The 18,245-nt window shown below is 34.8% G+C and overlaps 3 protein-coding genes and 1 non-coding gene across 4 annotated transcripts; 3 read left to right on the top strand and 1 right to left on the bottom strand.

The window, feature by feature from the left end:
• Nucleotides 1-341: 341 nt before the first annotated feature.
• On the bottom strand, nucleotides 342-2,050 carry CYP703A2 (cytochrome P450, family 703, subfamily A, polypeptide 2). The gene is made up of 2 exons (XM_079010654.1): nucleotides 1,130-2,050; nucleotides 342-980 (listed from the first exon to the last, which is right to left on the bottom strand). The coding sequence occupies exons 1-2, from the start codon at nucleotides 2,048-2,050 to the stop codon at nucleotides 342-344; spliced, it is 1,560 nt and encodes a 519-aa protein (XP_078866780.1).
• Nucleotides 2,051-4,175: 2,125 nt separating this feature from the next.
• Nucleotides 4,176-4,247, top strand: TRNAQ-CUG (transfer RNA glutamine (anticodon CUG)). Its single transcript has one exon. It is a non-coding gene; the product is annotated as a tRNA-Gln (tRNA).
• A 572-nt stretch (nucleotides 4,248-4,819) lies between these two features.
• On the top strand, nucleotides 4,820-7,501 carry LOC145061919 (zinc knuckle (CCHC-type) family protein). Its single transcript, XM_079009511.1, has 5 exons — nucleotides 4,820-5,128; nucleotides 5,810-5,915; nucleotides 6,257-6,347; nucleotides 6,512-6,761; nucleotides 6,792-7,501. Exons 1-5 carry the CDS (start codon nucleotides 4,820-4,822, stop codon nucleotides 7,308-7,310), a joined length of 1,275 nt encoding a protein of 424 aa, XP_078865637.1. The 3' UTR covers nucleotides 7,311-7,501.
• A 5,786-nt stretch (nucleotides 7,502-13,287) lies between these two features.
• Nucleotides 13,288-17,579, top strand: LOC145060997 (cellular apoptosis susceptibility protein, putative / importin-alpha re-exporter). The gene is made up of 3 exons (XM_079008347.1): nucleotides 13,288-13,429; nucleotides 13,527-16,482; nucleotides 17,354-17,579. The coding sequence occupies exon 2, from the start codon at nucleotides 13,555-13,557 to the stop codon at nucleotides 16,465-16,467; it is 2,913 nt and encodes a 970-aa protein (XP_078864473.1). The 5' UTR covers nucleotides 13,288-13,429; nucleotides 13,527-13,554; the 3' UTR covers nucleotides 16,468-16,482; nucleotides 17,354-17,579.
• The last annotated feature ends 666 nt before the right edge of the window (nucleotides 17,580-18,245 follow it).

Raw genomic sequence — 18,245 nt, 5'->3', positions numbered from 1 at the left:
ATATATATATATATATAAATAAGAAATAAGTAATATTAAAAAATGATTAATGAATATATATATATATATATATATATATATATATATATATATATATATATATATATCGTGTTTTCTGATAATTGTACGTTTAACTAAACATGATTATAATTATAAGGGTAGAAATATGTATACCACACTTTTTAGATAATTTATTTATAAAATGTTCAGTTAAGTGTAACAAACATATAAGGGTAAGAGTATAAACAACAAAATTCTGCATTTTCTTTTATTGAATTAATGAATGTTGCAATGAAAACTATTAATTGTATGAGTAATGCAACTGAAATTGGTTGTTTTGATCATTGATACATATGAGTAGCTAAACGAGGCTTTGCAACAGCCATCAAGGGGTTTGCTCTTGGCATTGTCATACCATACACTTCTTCCGTGTCAATATCCTCACATCTCAATCCATCAGCCGGGCTCCAGTCAAAGCAATGGAAAAGTCGAGCCAATCCCATTAGAACAAATGTCACACCAAGAGGCGCACCTGGACATTTCCTTTTTCCCGCACTAAATGGTAGGATTTTGAAATCATCTCCATGACTTATCTCCACCCGACTCCCATCACCAGTCAAATGTCGTTCTGGACGAAACACATTGACGTCATCCCATATGAGTGTATTCCTCCCAAGACCATGTGTGTTAATGAAGACACGTGTCTTGGCAGGGATGTGATAGCCGTTGATCTCTGTGGCACGTATTGACTCATGTGGAATTAGAAATGGTCCAGCTGGGTGCATCCGAAAGGTTTCTCGTACCACACATCTTAAGTAGTTGAGATTTGATAAGTCCGACTCAGAGACCATTCGATCAGGACCAACAACATTGTCAAGCTCTTCTTGGATCTTCTTAAGGACACGAGGATGTTTGATTACTTCAACCATTGCCCATTCGTTAGTTACTGCTGAAGTATCTGTTGCAGCAGCTATCATATCCTAAAATTTAAATACATTGATCGTTACTTATTCATACACACATGGCCCACTTTATACTGTTCCTAAGCATGTTAGGATTATAATATGTGTATTAATAATGTTGAAACCATTTATACTACCTACTAGAGTTTTGAAGAAAAAAATATCACCTGAAGAAGAGCTTTGATTTCGGTATCATCCATATGCTCTTTACCATTTTCACCGGTCAAAGAGAGTAAAACATCAACAAAATCCATATATCCTTTGTCTTTTTGTTCCTCGTTCTTCTTTCTTTTTCTATGTTCTTCAATTATGTTCATATGAAAATCATCCACCCTTTTCTCCACCTCCCTCATTTTTTTCTCACAACCATACGGGTCTACCCATCTCCAAAATGGTAAATAATCACCCAAATAGATCAAACCTAACAACCAAAACAACTCATGAGTTATGTGCATAAACTCCAACGCCTCTTTTGGCCCAGCTGAGCCCGACCCAAAGTATTGCTTCCCTAGCAACATTCGGGTCACATTGTTCATAGAAAAAGCACCTAAAACTTCTCTAAGGTTAATCGGGCCTTCATCTTGGGCCAAAGCCCATACATCTTGTACTAAATGTTGGGCTTCGCTTGCCCTTTGGTTTGCAAAAGATTCAAGTCTTTTTGTTGTAAGAAGTTGCTCCATGCAAATCCTTCGCATCCATTTCCATCGAGGACCAAAAGGTGCTAGTGCAACATCACCACAATTGTATGCAAGGTGGATTGCAGCTAGGGTCTGTGGGCGCGATGCAAAAACATCATCCTGTTGGATAAGTATCTCACGGATAATCTTAGGGTCATTGGTGGTAATGGCATCGATTTTTCCAAGACGAAGGTATACCAATGGTCCATAGCGCTCACAAAAAGAAGCCAAATCTCTATGAGGCAACGACCCTAATTGGAGGAGATTACCAACAATGGGCCACCTTGGTGGCCCTGGTGGAAGTCTACCTAGTGTTTCTGTTTGTAGTGAAAATTTGACAACCCATAATGATATAATTCTTGATATGAGAACCACAAAGACAATAATAAATGTTAGTTGTTGCAAGTCCATCACTTCTTGATTTGACAAGAGAAAGATAAAATGTCCCATTTGAAGAAAATATAAACATATTAAAGTGTACTTTTACACAATTTTTGCATGCTAAATTTTCTTGACATGTTTAGGTTTACAATTAGGTATGGATCGGTTAAACCACATTCTTTGAATCGTTAATATCTACCTACATAGACCTCTATTTATTGTTCAACTAATATGGTAAAACATTGTTATACGCATGTATGGAGCATGTCAAACTTGTGTATAAATTATAAATATATTTTTATAGAGAATAATGATCATCTCTAACACATTATGAATGTTTTTTTAATTATATTTCATACCAAAATGTAACGATCTATATTTGGGGCTATTTTTTTTTATTAAAACATTAATATTAAGATTCCAATTGTTTTATGAGTCCAATCAAAATAAGTATAATAATTATAATAGATATATTTCAAAATAAATAAATTGACAGTTGGATACATATAGAGAAAACGTATCTCAAATTATAGCAACCATATTAACTATTAAGTCAAATAAAATCTTCCTTAATAAATCAAAATCTTTTTGACACATGTCATATTTTCATTCATTTGGACACATGACATTTTTTAGAATTTTAGAATTTTTTATTTTTCACTTGTCATTTTATTGTATTTTTATTTTATTAAATTAAAATTCCACATTTAATATGTAAGGTAATATATATGTAAGATATTTATTAGAAAAGATTTATATATGTAATGTATTTAATGTATTTTATCCTCATTAATTTTAATAATTTATTTTTTTTCTTATTTTTCTTATAAATTCAACATTTTCAAATTATTAAAATTTCATGTATATATTTTTTTAAATAAACTCATGCAATACATGAGTCTCACACCTAGTAAGATAACATAGAGGTATAATGATGGAAAAAGTGACTATTCAAATCTATAAGGGTATCTAATTAACGATCAACCAATATAAATTAATCTAAATGCAACATATTTTTTTCAGTGGCAGAATCAGAAACTTTTATAAGGAGTGACACAAAAAAAATTCCGATAAAAATTAGTGAAGTAATTTTTTTACTTAAAGTTTCATTAGCTATAACAATCTAGCACAAAAGCCTTACATTTTAAAGTTGACATCTTCATTTTCCCATTTTCCGAAAACGTTCTATTATTACTCGTTCGATCTTAAAAATCCGTAAGTGTTTTTTTTGCTACACTATAAATAAAAGCATCAATCGAAAAATCATCACTAGTTTTATTACACAAGTTGGTCATCAAGAGTTTCACTGCAAAAAAAAAGAACATCTTTCAACAAGTTTGGTTGCGACGGTCAAAATCAAAATCAACTTTAATAACCTATAAACAAAAGATCTTTAATGCCCTTCAAATTAGCAAATCTCACTGCTAACACAATTAAAAATTTAAAATATACAATTAAAGATTTAAACATAATTTCACTAACAACATACCAACAACATAACAAATGCATGAATAATTAACTAATTTTAAGTTTTCAATTTAACATCTAAATTAAACAAAAGTAATTTAAAAATGGATTTTAAATTATTAAATGAAATTTAATAATTAGTCAATGGGCTATTTATTGTATTTAGTGGGCTATCAAATTGTTATTTAAATTTATTCCTACATGAGCCCAATTGATTTCGCTACTATGAACACCTTGTAATATATAATATATATATAAGGCGTGGTAAAATTAATTGGTAGCGCGTAGTGGGTAGAGATTTTTAGTGTAGCCATTCAAATCTTACAGCACAGTGTAAATGTTTTAAGAAATTTTCCGACATACCACCTTTAAAATCATATGTGCAACCTCTAAGATTTTGTTTTGTGTCCGCGACCGAGCTTCTATACTATATCAACTAAAGTTAATAAATTTATATATTAAATATGATTATAAAATTACATATAATAATTTTATATATTAAATATGATTTAAATTACATATAACAATTTTAGTATTTTCTTAAATGCAATGCTATTTAGTTATATGCATCAAAAATAATTTTTGGTCAACTTTCATTGATTTGAAATATTTATTTACAAAAATATTTTCGGCTTCGCCTGGTTTAAACTTCAGTATAAATATTATAATTCTAATAAGCTAACAAAATGGTTCTATGGTCTAGTGGTTAGGACATTGGACTCTGAATCCAGTAACCCGAGTTCAAGTCTCGGTAGAACCTATTTTTTTCTTCTTCTCCTATTTATGAGCACTTTTAGTATTATATACATTTGTAGTCCCTGAAGTTTGGAATTTACTTTTAACAAGTAAACAAATTATTTTTGGACCGTGGTTTATGCCTTGTTCTTATTTCTTTTTCCCAAATTTAGGACTTTTTTTTTTTTTTTTTTTTTTTTTTTTTTTTTTTATCAATTACAAATTTAAGGTACAGTTTTTTTATTAATAGCACCAAAAACATGAATATAAATCAAAATTCAGAACTTCATTTAGCAAATATAAAATAGAAAAAATTTAGATCAATCTCAACCTAAAAATAGGCATGGTTTCGGTGGAAAAGGATGCTATAAGGAAAAACAAGTGAAATAAACTTATAGAAACTGACACCCGCTAATAACATGTAGGATTATAATGCAAATTACGAACCCCACCAAAACTATTAAGGGCTAAAAAAGCAAAATACGAAAAGTAAAGGACACTCACACTCTGCTTTTAATTAATTAATTGTAAATTTGTAATTGTAATTGTAATAAACCCCTTCCATCTCTTTTCTCCCTTCATCATTTGCTCCCTCCAATGGAATTTGAACGTAACCAGGGGAAACTCGAAGAAACAGTGATTCGAATCCTTAAAGGTGCCGATTTAGAAATCACCAACGAGCTTGTTGTTCGAAGAGAGGCCGAAAGACTGCTTGGCGTCGACCTATCTGATATAACTAGCAAGCGGATAGTTAGACGAGTCGTTGAGTCGTTTTTGCTGTCTACTTCGCCGATCGATGAAGTTCAAGAAGGAACAGAGCACGTGGAAGAAGTACAAGTGGATAAACCACCTGTTGACAATCAAAAAGATGCTTCTGATGATGGTGGTGGACGTGTTATATGTAAGGTGAGTTCTCGAAAACCTAACTTTTGAATCAAGTTTTAATCAACGATGAAACTATTAGAATATATTAGGGAGACGTCAATTAAGCTTATTTTCATATATGATTTATATTGTAACTGAAACTGCTTAATCTAGTGAGCTTTAATTGATAAGTCCTATTTAGTCTAGGGTTTAAGTCATACTCACTCAACTATCCAAAAAAGTACATTTGAATATTTCAAAAGCATCAATTTTCATCAAAGCGATCGACTTGTGATCTATACAGAGAAAAATGCTAACATCATCTAATTTTACCACATGTATGTATGGCATGCATAATATTGTCGTTAATTTGCAACTATTCTTTGATTATGTTTAGGAGTACCTCAATAGACATCATATTTTAAAATTCATATGTAGCTTCTTTTGGGGGGGGGGGGGGGGGGGGAGGGGGGAGTTATTTGAATTTGGTAGAAGTTTGGTGTTTTTGTGAAAAGTTATTTTCAGTTGTAAAATGATTCATAGGTACAAGTCTAGTGTTATATCACATCGGTTTACAATTACATGACGTGTTTGGTATTTCATGTAAAACTAAGAAGTTTGGTAATTAAGAATTTAGTATTGGCCCGTTGAATAATAATCTTTATGAAAAGATATTTGGTTGTTGAGCTGACTTGTTTGTTTTCGTTTTCCCATGTTGTATAGCTACCAGGTATGATGAGAGTGTCAGTTAAAAGGTTTAAAAGGACAAAGTTGTTGTCAATAAGGGAGTACTATCAAAAAGAGGGAAAGGTGTTTCCTTCTGGTGGAGGTGAGGTGACCACTTGTAGCTCTTCAATTTTCATATTTTTAATCATGGGCAACAAATGATGAATGCATTTGATATTAAAATCTCCCCTCTGTGAATCTTCTCATAGTTTCAATCCATGTTTGTTTTATTGTTATATGTGACAAGTTTTGGTCCTAGAATGAAGCTTGGTTGCATATTTCCTCTAAAAACCATAATCGACACTTTTTTTTAATAGAATTTATAACTTCCCATGTTACTCATGTTATGTTCCCTTGAAGGATTAACAGTTTTTTTTGTAATATATCATAAAAACAGTTGATTATGGTTAGTCTTTAATCTGTTTATTTTTGTGTTATAATCAGGAATCACCTTGAACCCAAAAGAATGGTCAACAATTCGTCCTAGTTTTGATGATATACAAGAAGCCATCACAAAAATGGAATCAATGATGAGGTAAAAAAAATGAAACCTTACTTGTTCTGCATGAAATATATATAAATATATGGTAGAATTTATTGTTCACTGAGGATTTAATTTAAAGATATAATATTAAGTAGTAAATGTTTAAAACCACATCAGTCTCATTACATTCTTAGAAAAATCTGGATTTAATTCAGATTAGAAGGCAATGGAATGAAGCAAACTTCAAATCCATCAAGATCAAGTAGGTTGCAAAGTATTGTGCCTCGCCCACTCATCCCGATTGCAACTACACGTTTCACAGGAAGAAATTACTACTGCTGGAAACGCCAAATAGAATTGTTTCTAAAGCAGTTCAAAGTGTATTATGTTGTTACTGAATCATGCCCAGAAATCCCTGTTTCACCAGCAGCATCTTTGGAAGAGATCTGTTTGGCGAAATCACATGCATAGATGTGGATGAATGATGATTACATCTGTCGCCATAGCATCTTGAACTCCCTGTTTGTCCAACTCTTTGACCAATACTCAATAATTAAAACAACAAGTAATGCGAGAGAATTATGGAAGGAGCTTAAGTCACTGTATGATGATGATTTTGGAACCAAAAGATGTCATGTCAACAATCACACTCAGTTTCAGATGATTGATGGGGTTTCTGTTGTGGAACAAGTCGAACAACTTCACAGGATTACAGGCAGTGTTACAGCCTCCGGGATACACATAGATGAGAGTTTTCACGTAAATGCCATCATTTCAAAGCTTCCTCCTTCTTGGAAGAATTTCAGGGCAAAACTGATGATACATCAAGAGTATCAACCTCTTGATAAGTTGATATACTGGTTGAAGGATGAGGAAGATTCCAGAAGCAGTCAACAACAACAGAGGTGGTCAAAAGGGAAAGACATGCACATGAGGAGGGGGAGAGGGTTGTGCTTTGGATGTCATAAAGAAGGACACCTACGTCGGGATTGTCCTTTTAACCCAAAACCATAACTCAACATGAATCTCATACTCTGTCTATTATTCATTTTAACCATTCTTTTCCTTCCTACGTGATCATGTATGCAAGGCTATATATAGCCTTTATGTGATGAATATAATAAAGTGTATCAGCCTTTTGAAAAGCTTCCTATGTATTCTTTCCTTTTTCTTCTCGTGTACACTGGGAAAAGATCATACTTGTTTTTTTTCTTCTTTGTTTAGTCATAACTTGTAGGGGCTGAACCAACAGTTCTTGTTAAGAGCTAGCTGCTTCCAAGTTTTAACTTCTTGTTGACGAGCTTCATTTATAAAATTTCTTTTTAAAATCGGTGTAGAAGTTATCATACAAGTGTGTGTCATAATTTAATTATTGAAATTAGTATGCAAGTGTGTGTGTGAATATGTAGGTAGGTGTGTTACCATTCCAAATTTCACATTCAGTATATATATATATATATATATATATATATATATATGTAGTTGTAGATTATTATTTTGTTTAAGTTATGTTTACACAGTCATACGTGCTTTTGAGAAATTCTTCCTAATGCATGTTTGGTGTTGACCGTGTGATAAGGGTGAGCAGGGAGCGAGATTTCAAAAAGAGAACCCAAACAACATGCAATAAGTAATAAATGATCATTATATATATATATATATATATATATATATATATATATATATATATATATATATCGTATTTGTTTTAGCCAGGGTTATATGATATGACAAAAAAAGCCTAAACCAAGTAAACCCTTCCTTTGCAGTTTGCAGTTTGTAGTTTGTAGTTGCATACTCTCATGACATGGTAGGCACCCTTTTCCTTTTTGTGAACCTTTTCACTGCTTTCTCGTTCTCATCATCCAAGTTAATCTTGGATCTAGTGGGTGTTCTTTTCTGGCATTTCTCGATGATGACTTATTATCCTTTTGACATCATGTGATATACTATAATACATGCTTCTTTACATTCATGTGTGTATGTATGTATATCATTCTTCTTCCTTGTTGAAGCCGGTAATTCTTTCACTACATCTCATTTCTTATCCAACTCAACAAGTCTTTTCTTGCGTAATATGTCATCTCCTTGACAATGCAAGGTGAGCCACATTTTGATTCCATATATAAAGGCTTCAAAGAATGATCGTATAAACATGATTTGGATTTTTCTAAAGTAATATGGAACACAATGCTCACATTTGATATTGATGGTGTTCATAGAATGAGCACAAGACCACAAGGCAAACCTAACACTTACCCCATGATCCATTTACTCTATCAATATAAAGGTAGTTTCTTATGTAATTGCTATAATTGGGATTTATTTCAAAGTATGGTGCTCTACTCAACAATAACTTGAAAGTATTATATTGTAATAATAGTTATAAATGAAAGAAGTATATTAAATTAGAAAAATTAAGAATACATTGCTATTTCTTGCATTTGCCTATAAAATAATAATATAAACTTGATGAATAAAATGATGGGTTAGATGCAAGAGATAACGATATATAATAATATAGACGCATTTATGCAAACTTAGTAAATAAGTTGTCAAACCCTGAAGATTATTGGTTGGATGATAAGGCCCACTACGACATCAGAAGTTCGAGAGCACGACGGTCCAAGAATAATATTTTTGGGCTTGAATTGTATGCAATTTGAGGAACAAAATTTATCTCTTCAGAAGTCGGAGATATAACATGATTATCCTGATAATATGAAACATGTAAATTCTTGTGTTATTTTATTTTCACACATTTTAAAATTTTGTGTATGTGAGTATGTCACATTGTTAATCATAATCATAACTAAAGTTTACTTGAGTCTAGCTAACTCATTAATATGAGCAAAATTTTGAAGAAATGAAGGGTGGAATCAAAGAGGTTATCTTTATGCGTTCTAGAAGATAAAAACCTACAAACTTGGTCACGTTCATTTTATGAATGTAATGTGATTAAATCATGTTTTATCTCAATATTGATAAATGCTAAGAGGAAGCCTATCATTATGCTACTTGAAGATATTAGATTGATATAAATTAAAATAATGGATAAAATAAGAGAGAATGATGCGAAATGGGTAGATGATATATTCCTGGTTATTCAAAGACACATTAACACTTGAAAAACAACAAAGGTATTGGTTTGTCACTTGTATGCTTAGTTACTATTTTTCATAAATTAACTTTTTCTTATTTTCATATAGGTTTTAACATGGACTTTCAAGTTCGGTAGGGTCGTCAAATTGGACAATTATATTGTGTTTTTAGATGACACAAGACAATACAAATTCTTATTTATATAACATGAACATGACATGATACGGTGCTTCGTTTTTTTATTAACACGGAAATGATCCAATTAAACTACGATAAACACGAAAAACTCAGATAAAAGATTTCATAAATAACCATTAGTTTATTTAGTTCATGCTTAATCATATAGAACATGACAAACATGAAAAAAAATAACATAAAATAACAATTAATTTATTTAACTCATACTTTACAAAACACAACAAACACTGTAACGTCCCAAAATTTACAAGGTAAAATTTTTATCTTTTTATTTAAACATAAACACGTTTATTATTTTCTATCATTCAAAAGTATATCAGATTAAAAATATTTATTAGAGTACAATCCCAAAATCATAAAGTTGCGAAAGCATGGGTGAATGTGCTGCGATCAAGCCGGACCCTTCCTTCTCGAACCAGAAGTACCTGAAAACATTTTTAAACATAAATCATAAGCACAAAGCTTAGTGAGTTCCCCAGAATACCACATACCATACATATATGTCAGCTCAAGGCTATACCGAATCTATTTCATCCTCGAGTCTATTTCAAATCAGATGTCAGCATAAGGCTGTACCGAGTCTATTTCACCTCGAGTCTATTTCAACTCATATGTCAGCACAAGGTTGTACTGGGTCTATTTCACCCTACATAAATATATCAACAGACACATAAGCATACAACACATACAACAGGAGTCACAAAGACTACAAGCACATACAATCCCTAATGTCCTACAGTATAGTAAGCAAACTCATCTTAGTCTGCTGACAATCCAACAGATGCTTGGGCTACTAGATCGGAGAATCCCTGCGCTAACCAATCAAATACAATCATAATCAATAATTGGGTCACAAACCATAATTGGGACTTAATTCACCAATCTTGACTCCTAGGGTAAAAGACTATTTTATTAACCGAGGCCCAAACTTAATGGCACTTAAAGCTTAATAGTGTCCCAAATCCAAAAGACACTCAAGGCCCAATATGGGCCCAATTCCACAAAGTCCCAAAGCCTAACGATGGCCCATCTCAGCAATACTTGTGGCCCAACAAGAGCCCAAAACCCTAAAGTCCAAAGGGTGGCCCAAAATCAAGGAAAAACCCGTTGTAGTGTATGCCTTGCGTACAAAACTTGTACGCCCCACATACGGCCCACTAAAGCATAAAGTACAACTCGCATTAGCTTGAAATCGGGGACTTCATGCATACGCTGAGCGTACACATATGTACGCCCAATGTACTCACCAGGTGACCAAAACTTCACATCAAGCACTTAATGCTTAAGACCAAAACGTCCAAACACGGATCTAGCCTCTAAATAAGTTCTTAATCAATAAAGTTGGCAACTTTATCCCTTACATGACTTAATGGGACCCAAAACCCGTTTTTATCCCTCTAAGTCCAAAATATGAACACCAACTTTAGCATGGCTCCTTAAAACCCATCAAGATGACATTTTTATGCACTAGCAACTTCAGAAATGCTAAGAACACTCAAGAACAAGCTAGGGCTTCATATTTAGGGTTAGAGGGTATGGAGGCTGAAGATAAGAGGGTTGAAAATGAGTTAAGGCCTTTAAATAAGGTCCAAGACCCTAAATTAGGGTTTGAGATTGAGTCGCGTACGCCTGCCGTACATCTGGTATGCCCAACGTACGCGAAAGAGCCTTCACGATTACTCCATCCATGTATGCCCAACGTACACGGCATGCTCCTTACCGATCTATCTTTCGATGACCATAACTTTTGCGTCCCAACTTTGTTTTTAATAATCTTTATATCCATGGAAAGGTAATGAAGAGCTTTACAACCCTAACTAATCTCCTTTGCCTTAAAACCTTCTGAAATTAATGCCAACATTCATGAAAGGCCTGCACCATCACTTTACTGTCATAACATTGGGCTCCAAAGCACACACCGAACACTCGGTACCCACAACCTACATTATTCACAACCACATGGGTCTAAACCTATCTTTCCCAAAGCTCTAAGCCTTACGATACTTGATCTTCGGGTCACGACCCCAAAGTATGAAATGAATAGAAACAAGGTGTTACAAACACATAGAAAACAACAAACACATGTTAATATCGTGTCCGTTTTCTGTTGAATTTTGACCACAAACACGAACATGGATGACACGACATACCATCAAGTTTTTTTTACACTAGAGACAAACATAAGACATATACAAATTCCAATTCCAATTTCGTCTGACATGTCGTTTTGTTTTTGTCTCGTCGTGCCAACATATAACACTCCTACTGTATCAGTAGGGTGATCTTTGATATGTTCACATGTTCTCGAAGGAACATTAACAAGAAATTGTGTGACGTTAGTTCACTAGAAAATTATACATTTTGTGTCTCTAGAACTTTTATAACTATCACTTTGCTCTTATAGTGTTTCTTTGCAAGAAACGATTTCTACAAGAAGCCGCATCCCTTGATAACAACCACTTTATTGTCTACCGAATCATAAAAGTAGTATAGCTTTGTTTCTTTACGTATGTAATAAATCAACATTTGTGAATTCTGTCTGTTTGCATCTTACACATACATCACATCCCGCAAATCCTAATATAAAACAATGTGGGAGCTTTCCATATCTACATATGGTGTGATGTCTTTCGAATCTAATACTTGAGACCAAATTTAAAGTGTGTATATGTTATTTTCTAGGCAAAACCCCACAACTTAAACGATTCGTTCCAACATTCTTAACATCATTATACGTCTACAGTGGTTACTCATCTAAGACATACCATTCAGTAATGATGTTTTTAAATAAAGACATGTGCGAATGTGTTTCAAGTATCCTTTAGGATGGACATGAGTTATTTTGGCTCAGACTTTTTGTATCAATAGAATTGTGTAATTGTCATTCCTATAACTTATTTTAAAACTTGTTTCAAGTATCCTTTAGGATGAGTCTTTTTCCCTTGAAACATATCCTTAAACATGGGATGATTGAGAGGGGGAAGGAAAGGAAATGGAAGAAAAAGAAAAAGAAGGGATTTTGTTTCCTTCCCCTAAATATCGAACTCTAGGTGTTATAGTCTACTCGCTCGACCATTGTCTTATTTAAAAAAAGAATCTTGTTTTAAACATGAGAACATGATGCAATAGTCTACTCGTTCGATAATTGTCTTGTTCTTAAACAAAATCTCGTCAATATATACAATTTCATTTTTAATTGTTTTAGTAGTTAGCTCTAGTTTAACTCGATTGCTGGTTTATAAGTGAATAAATCAAAAATAAATATATCTCAATTTTGGTTGTGTAGCTTAGAGGTGCACAAAAAAACCGGTTCATGATCCAAAATCGGTTTTAAAACCGAAACTAAACCGATTTGGGTGAAACTGGGTTGGGTAATTTTCAGTTTGAAACCGGTTTCAAACAAAACCAGTTTGTATAGATTCGGGTAATTTTCAGTTTTAATCGGTTTCAACCCAAATCAATTTTGATTTCGTTGACTAAAACGAGTAATTTTCAGTTTTAACCGGTTTTAGTTCGATCCGGTTTCAACCTAAATCGATTTTGACTTCGTTGACTCAAACCGAATCGATTTAAAAAAAAATAAAAAAAAAAATTTGTGGTCCGTTGGTGTAACTTGCGTTTTAAGTTTTAACAAATACTCGATTAATTCAAATGTTCAATCGATAGTAATGGGCTTGACGAAGCCCATATTCCTTCATCCCTCGGTCCCTCCTTCCTTTACTTTCCTCATTTCAAATTCTTGGACACACGCTCCAGTCCCACCTCATTCCTCATTCTTCTCCTTCACATTCACAGTCTGCAGCGCTTCAAATCGATCATTTCTTCCTACGCAGGTGCGTTTTTTCTTCACTGCTTTCTAGTTTTCGATCCCTATTACCTATCACTCTTGAAATCTTAGTAGATTTTCATTCATATACTTCTGATTTCCAGGCTCTTAAATCTTGTAAAAACCCTAGAGATGGAGTGGAATCCACAAACCCTACAGTTTCTGTCCCAATCTTTCCTCGGTACACTCTCCCCTCAACCAGAACCCCGCCGCCGCGCTGAGAAAAACTTGTCCGACGCCGCCGATAATCCTAACTACGGCCTTGCCGTTCTCCGTCTCGTTGCTGAACCTTCCGTTGACGAGCAGATCCGCCAATGCGCCGCTGTTAACTTCAAGAACCATCTTAAAACCCGGTGGATGCCCTCATCTGCTACTCCTATTCCCGATAGTGAAAAAGAGCAGATTAAGACTCTAATAGTGCCTCTCATGCTCTCAGCTACCCCGAGAATCCAGGCCCAGCTTAGCGAAGCCTTAGCTGTGATTGGGAACCATGATTTCCCTAGGTTGTGGCCGGCTTTGCTTCCCGAGCTTAAGGCAAGTCTTGAAACGGCTATCAACGCGAATGATTTTGCTTCAGTTAATGGTATTCTTGCTACTGTAAATTCTTTGTTTAAAAAATTTCGGTATCAGTTTAAGAGTGATCCCCTACTGCTTGATTTGAAATACTGCTTGGATAACTTTGCTGCACCATTGTCGAGTACTGTTGTGAGTATTTCTGGTAAGATAAACGAGGCTGCTGGGTCTGCTGCAACACTCCGTCAGTTGATTGAAGCACAGAGGATCTGTTTTAGGATTTTTTATTCGCTCAACTTTTTGGATTTGCCAGAGTATTTTGAGGATAATGCAGATAAATGGATGAAAGAGTTTAAGAATTATCTGACTGTGAGGTATCCAGCCATAGAGGATAGTGGTGCAGATGGTGTTTCACTTGTTGATGAGCTAAGAGCAGCTGTGTGTGAAAATATAAGCCATTACATGGAGAAAGAGGAGGAACTGTTCCAAAAGTACTTAAAAGAGTTTGTAGAAGCTGTTTGGAGTCTCCTTGTAGTTGCATCAGCATCACCCAGCCGTGAACGGCTGACTGTGACTGCCATCAAGTTTTTGACGATTGTGAGCACAAGCGTACACCATGAATTGTTTGCTGGCGATGAGATATTGCAGCAGATTACTCAGAGCATTGTTATTCCAAATGTGATGTTAAGGGATGAAGATGAAGAGCTGTTTGAGATGAATTATGTGGAGTTTATTAGGAGAGACATGGAAGGGAGTGACCTTGATACAAGAAGGAGAATTGCGTGTGAGCTTCTCAAGGGTATTGCTGGAAATTACAAACAGAAGATCACAGAGAGGGTCTCAACACAGATACACAATTGTTTGGCAATGTTTGCTGAAAACCCAGCTGCTAACTGGAAGTATAAAGATTGTGCGATTTACCTGGTTGTCTCTCTTGCCACAAAAAAGGCAGGTGGTGCTTCAATCTCAACCGATCTTGTTGATGTTGAAAGTTTCTTCAGATCCGTTATTGTCCCAGAGCTACAGGGACAAGATGTGAATGGTTTCCCAATGTTGAAGGCAGGTGCATTGAAGTTTTTCACGATGTTCCGTGTCTTGATCCCTAAACCCATTGCCATGGCTCTTGTTGGTGATGTGGTCAGGTTTCTTGGTTCGGATGTAAACGTGGTCCACTCGTATGCTGCCACCTGTATCGAGAAGCTTTTGCTTGTGAAAGACAACAATGGGGTGCATTCACAGGCAAGATACAGTTCAATGGACATCGGTCCCATTCTTCCGGTTTTGATGACAAATCTTTTTGGTGCGTTGGAGAAGCCGGAATCAGAGGAGAATCAGTATATTATGAGGTGTATCATGCGAGTTCTTCAGGTTGCTGATATATCCCCTGAGGTGGCTTCACCCTCCATTACCGGGCTAACCTCAATTCTAAACAGGGTCTGTGAGAACCCGAAAAACCCGGTGTTCAACCATTGTCTGTTTGAGGCGGTTGCTACACTTGTGCGAAGAGCATGTGAAAAGACACCTTCTCTTGTTCCAGCCTTTGAAAGCTGCCTTTTACCGAGCCTCCAGATGATCCTTGCTAAAGATGTGACAGAGTTCTTCCCTTACGCCTTCCAGCTGTTGGCACAGCTTGTGGATTTAAGCAGGCCTCCTGTCCCTGCACACTACATGCAGATATTTGACATCCTGTTAACACCCGATCTGTGGAAGAAGTCTGGAAATGTCCCGGCTCTCGTTCGTCTGCTTCAGTCGTTTCTCCAGCAGGCACCCAATGAGCTTAACAGGGAAGGGAGATTGAGAAATGTTCTTGGGATATTCAACAGGCTCGTGTCCTCACCCGGCACCGAAGAGCAAGGATTTCATATTCTTAACCCGGTGATTGAGAATCTTGGGTATGATGTGATGGCAGAATACATGAACCACATCTGGGCTTCCTTGTTTACCCGCCTCCAGAACAGCAAAACCCCAAGACTTGTTAGGTGTCTGATTATCTTTATGTCTCTGTTCCTGGTGAAGCATGGGATACAAACTCTTGTGGACTCCATAAATTCTGTTCAGGCGAATCTGTTTCATGTAATCTTGGGACAGTTTTGGATACCTAGTCTGAAGACCATCACCGGGTACACGGAGGTTAAGCTGAGTGCAGTAGCATCCAGCAAACTACTGTGTGAATCAGCATCCCTGTTGGATCCTGCAGCGGAGGAGCTCTGGGGGAGGTTGCTGGATGGTATTGTGACTCTTCTGTCCCTGCCAGAGGAGGAAAGAGTTGAGGATGAACCGGAAGTTCCTGATTTTGGGGAGGCAACCGCTGGTTATCAAGCCACTTTTGTTCGTCTCCACAATGCTGGTAAAAAAGAAGAGGATCCTCTCAAGGAGATCACTGATCCAAAACACTTTTCGGTTGCTTTACTCTCAAATCTCTCTTCTCAATTCCGTGGGAGGTTCCCCCCACTTATTACCAAATATCTTTCTCCTGCTAATCAAGCTGCACTTGCTCAGCTATGCAATTCCTACAATCTTGCTATACTATAAAAAGTAAAAACACAGGTAATCCTCTTCTTCTTTATGTTTTATTTTTTCAACCTTTTTGCCAGTCATTTGTTGATGATATGATATTTGTAGCTTTCCTCTTATCTCTTTTGTGACTAACCCCAACCTCCCCAAGTTAGAAATAGATTAATATAGCTTTTAGCCTTTTACTATACTAGTATAGTATCATCAAGAGTCAAGACAGTATCTCTCTATCTGTTAATTTGACCAATTTGGAAAATAAATATGTTAATTTAGCTGCAGAGTGATAACATGAACATGGTAAGTTTTTTGTATTATTTTTGAAACTATAATAATCTTGGGATTGATATTGGCTGTTGTGAAGTGATGAAAATGGGAGCCAAAAATGTTTAAGGGACCATTTTATGAATCACAATAACAAGGTTATTATTTAATTAAATAGAGGCTTGACTGCTTGAGGTTTGTGTTGTGATTAATAATTTATTAATCACAATAACAAGGTTATTATTTAAATAGACCAGATTAAAGTTGAGATCCAACTTACTTATTAATCAAAATAATAATATAACGGAAGGGGAGGTTTGATTTGTGAATTGTGATTTATCACATCCAATCACAAAGGGCAAAGGCAATGTAGTTAAAAGTCTGAAGAATTGATTGGATTAAGCATTTTTTTGTAAGTAATGCTTTGCTTGAAAAGTGGTGTGACCTTTTGAGTTTGTTTGTTTGGTAAAACATTAGGATTTGGTCTCTCCCTCTCTCTCTCTCTCTCTCTCTCTCTCTGATGGATGGATATTCATATACTAAACACATGACATGACATGACATGAAATATGTATTTGCTTGGTTGTGAGTTGCGACATACATGAATGTTAATGGTTACTTTCTATGACATTTTGCATGGCAGGATGGTTGGATTGGATTATGTGGATGGAAGGTGGGATTTCATACAGTTTTGTTAAATAGCAGCAGCAGGTGACATATAATATAATATAATATATGGTGAAATCCACATTTTGGCAAGACCAGGAGTATAAGGGTGTTTTCTTTCTTTTCTTTTATGTCATGTGTTGTGTGTAACCAAAGTCATTGATTCAGGTATTATATGAGTGGATACGTTTCTTGTTCCTCAACATCCTATCATATTTTTCATTTTCTCTCAATTTTTATATACAAACCCAATCACTACTCCAAACCCATCATACCTGTTGTCTGCTAATTAAGTATGCATTAAATATACGGAAATTGAATAAACTAATCATTATAAATCAGTTTTTGAAATGGTTTAAATCTTCAAATTCGGAGTTTCAGAATTGTTCATAGGATTTCCAGAATTAAAAACGATTTTTTTTTTCTTGAAATTCCAAAATTGTTCATTGGGTTTTGGATTTGTTTTTGAAAATTTGTAGTTTTTTTTTTTGAACTTCGAAATATCAGGCTAAATTCCGGAATATTGGTTTGGAATCTATTTTATTTTCAGACAAAATGTTTTTCAGTGTGGAATGTCTATTTCGGACAAAATAGTTATTTATGATATTTTTTTATATTTTTATTATTATTTTTTTTGTGTCTTCAAATACACATTATTTAAAGATTAGATTACTCTTAAATATCGTAGGATATTCTATTAAAGAGTTAACCAACTTTTAAATTTCATACATCTCAATCCTTTCAAACTCCTTCCTTGCAAAACTACCATTTTGTCAAAGCCAACCTATCATTCTTAATGATCACGTTTCTTTTAGTTTTATGAATATTGCACAAGAACTAGTCGGAGACTTTAGTTTATAAAACGATTA

Source organism: Lactuca serriola, chromosome 7 (assembly GCF_051521515.1).
Source record: "Lactuca serriola cultivar US96UC23 chromosome 7, Lser_US96UC23_V15, whole genome shotgun sequence".
Lineage (NCBI taxonomy): Eukaryota > Viridiplantae > Streptophyta > Magnoliopsida > Asterales > Asteraceae > Lactuca > Lactuca serriola.
The sequence above is the reverse complement of the archived record's forward strand: the minus strand, read 5'-3'. Positions and strand labels throughout refer to the sequence as shown.

What these genes read in the sequence shown, in the direction of transcription:
- CYP703A2 (XM_079010654.1), bottom strand. Translation starts at nt 2,050, where the DNA reads ATGGACTTGCAACAACTAACATTTATTATTGTCTTTGTGGTTCTCATA. An exon ending in AAATCAAAGCTCTTCTTCAG is followed by an intron (nt 981 to 1,129) that starts GTGATATTTTTT and finishes TTTAAATTTTAG; the next exon opens with GATATGATAGCTGCTGCAAC.
- LOC145061919 (XM_079009511.1), top strand. Translation starts at nt 4,820, where the DNA reads ATGGAATTTGAACGTAACCAGGGGAAACTCGAAGAAACAGTGATTCGA. An exon ending in GTGGACGTGTTATATGTAAG is followed by an intron (nt 5,129 to 5,809) that starts GTGAGTTCTCGA and finishes CATGTTGTATAG; the next exon opens with CTACCAGGTATGATGAGAGT. An exon ending in GGTGTTTCCTTCTGGTGGAG is followed by an intron (nt 5,916 to 6,256) that starts GTGAGGTGACCA and finishes TGTTATAATCAG; the next exon opens with GAATCACCTTGAACCCAAAA.
- LOC145060997 (XM_079008347.1), top strand. Translation starts at nt 13,555, where the DNA reads ATGGAGTGGAATCCACAAACCCTACAGTTTCTGTCCCAATCTTTCCTC.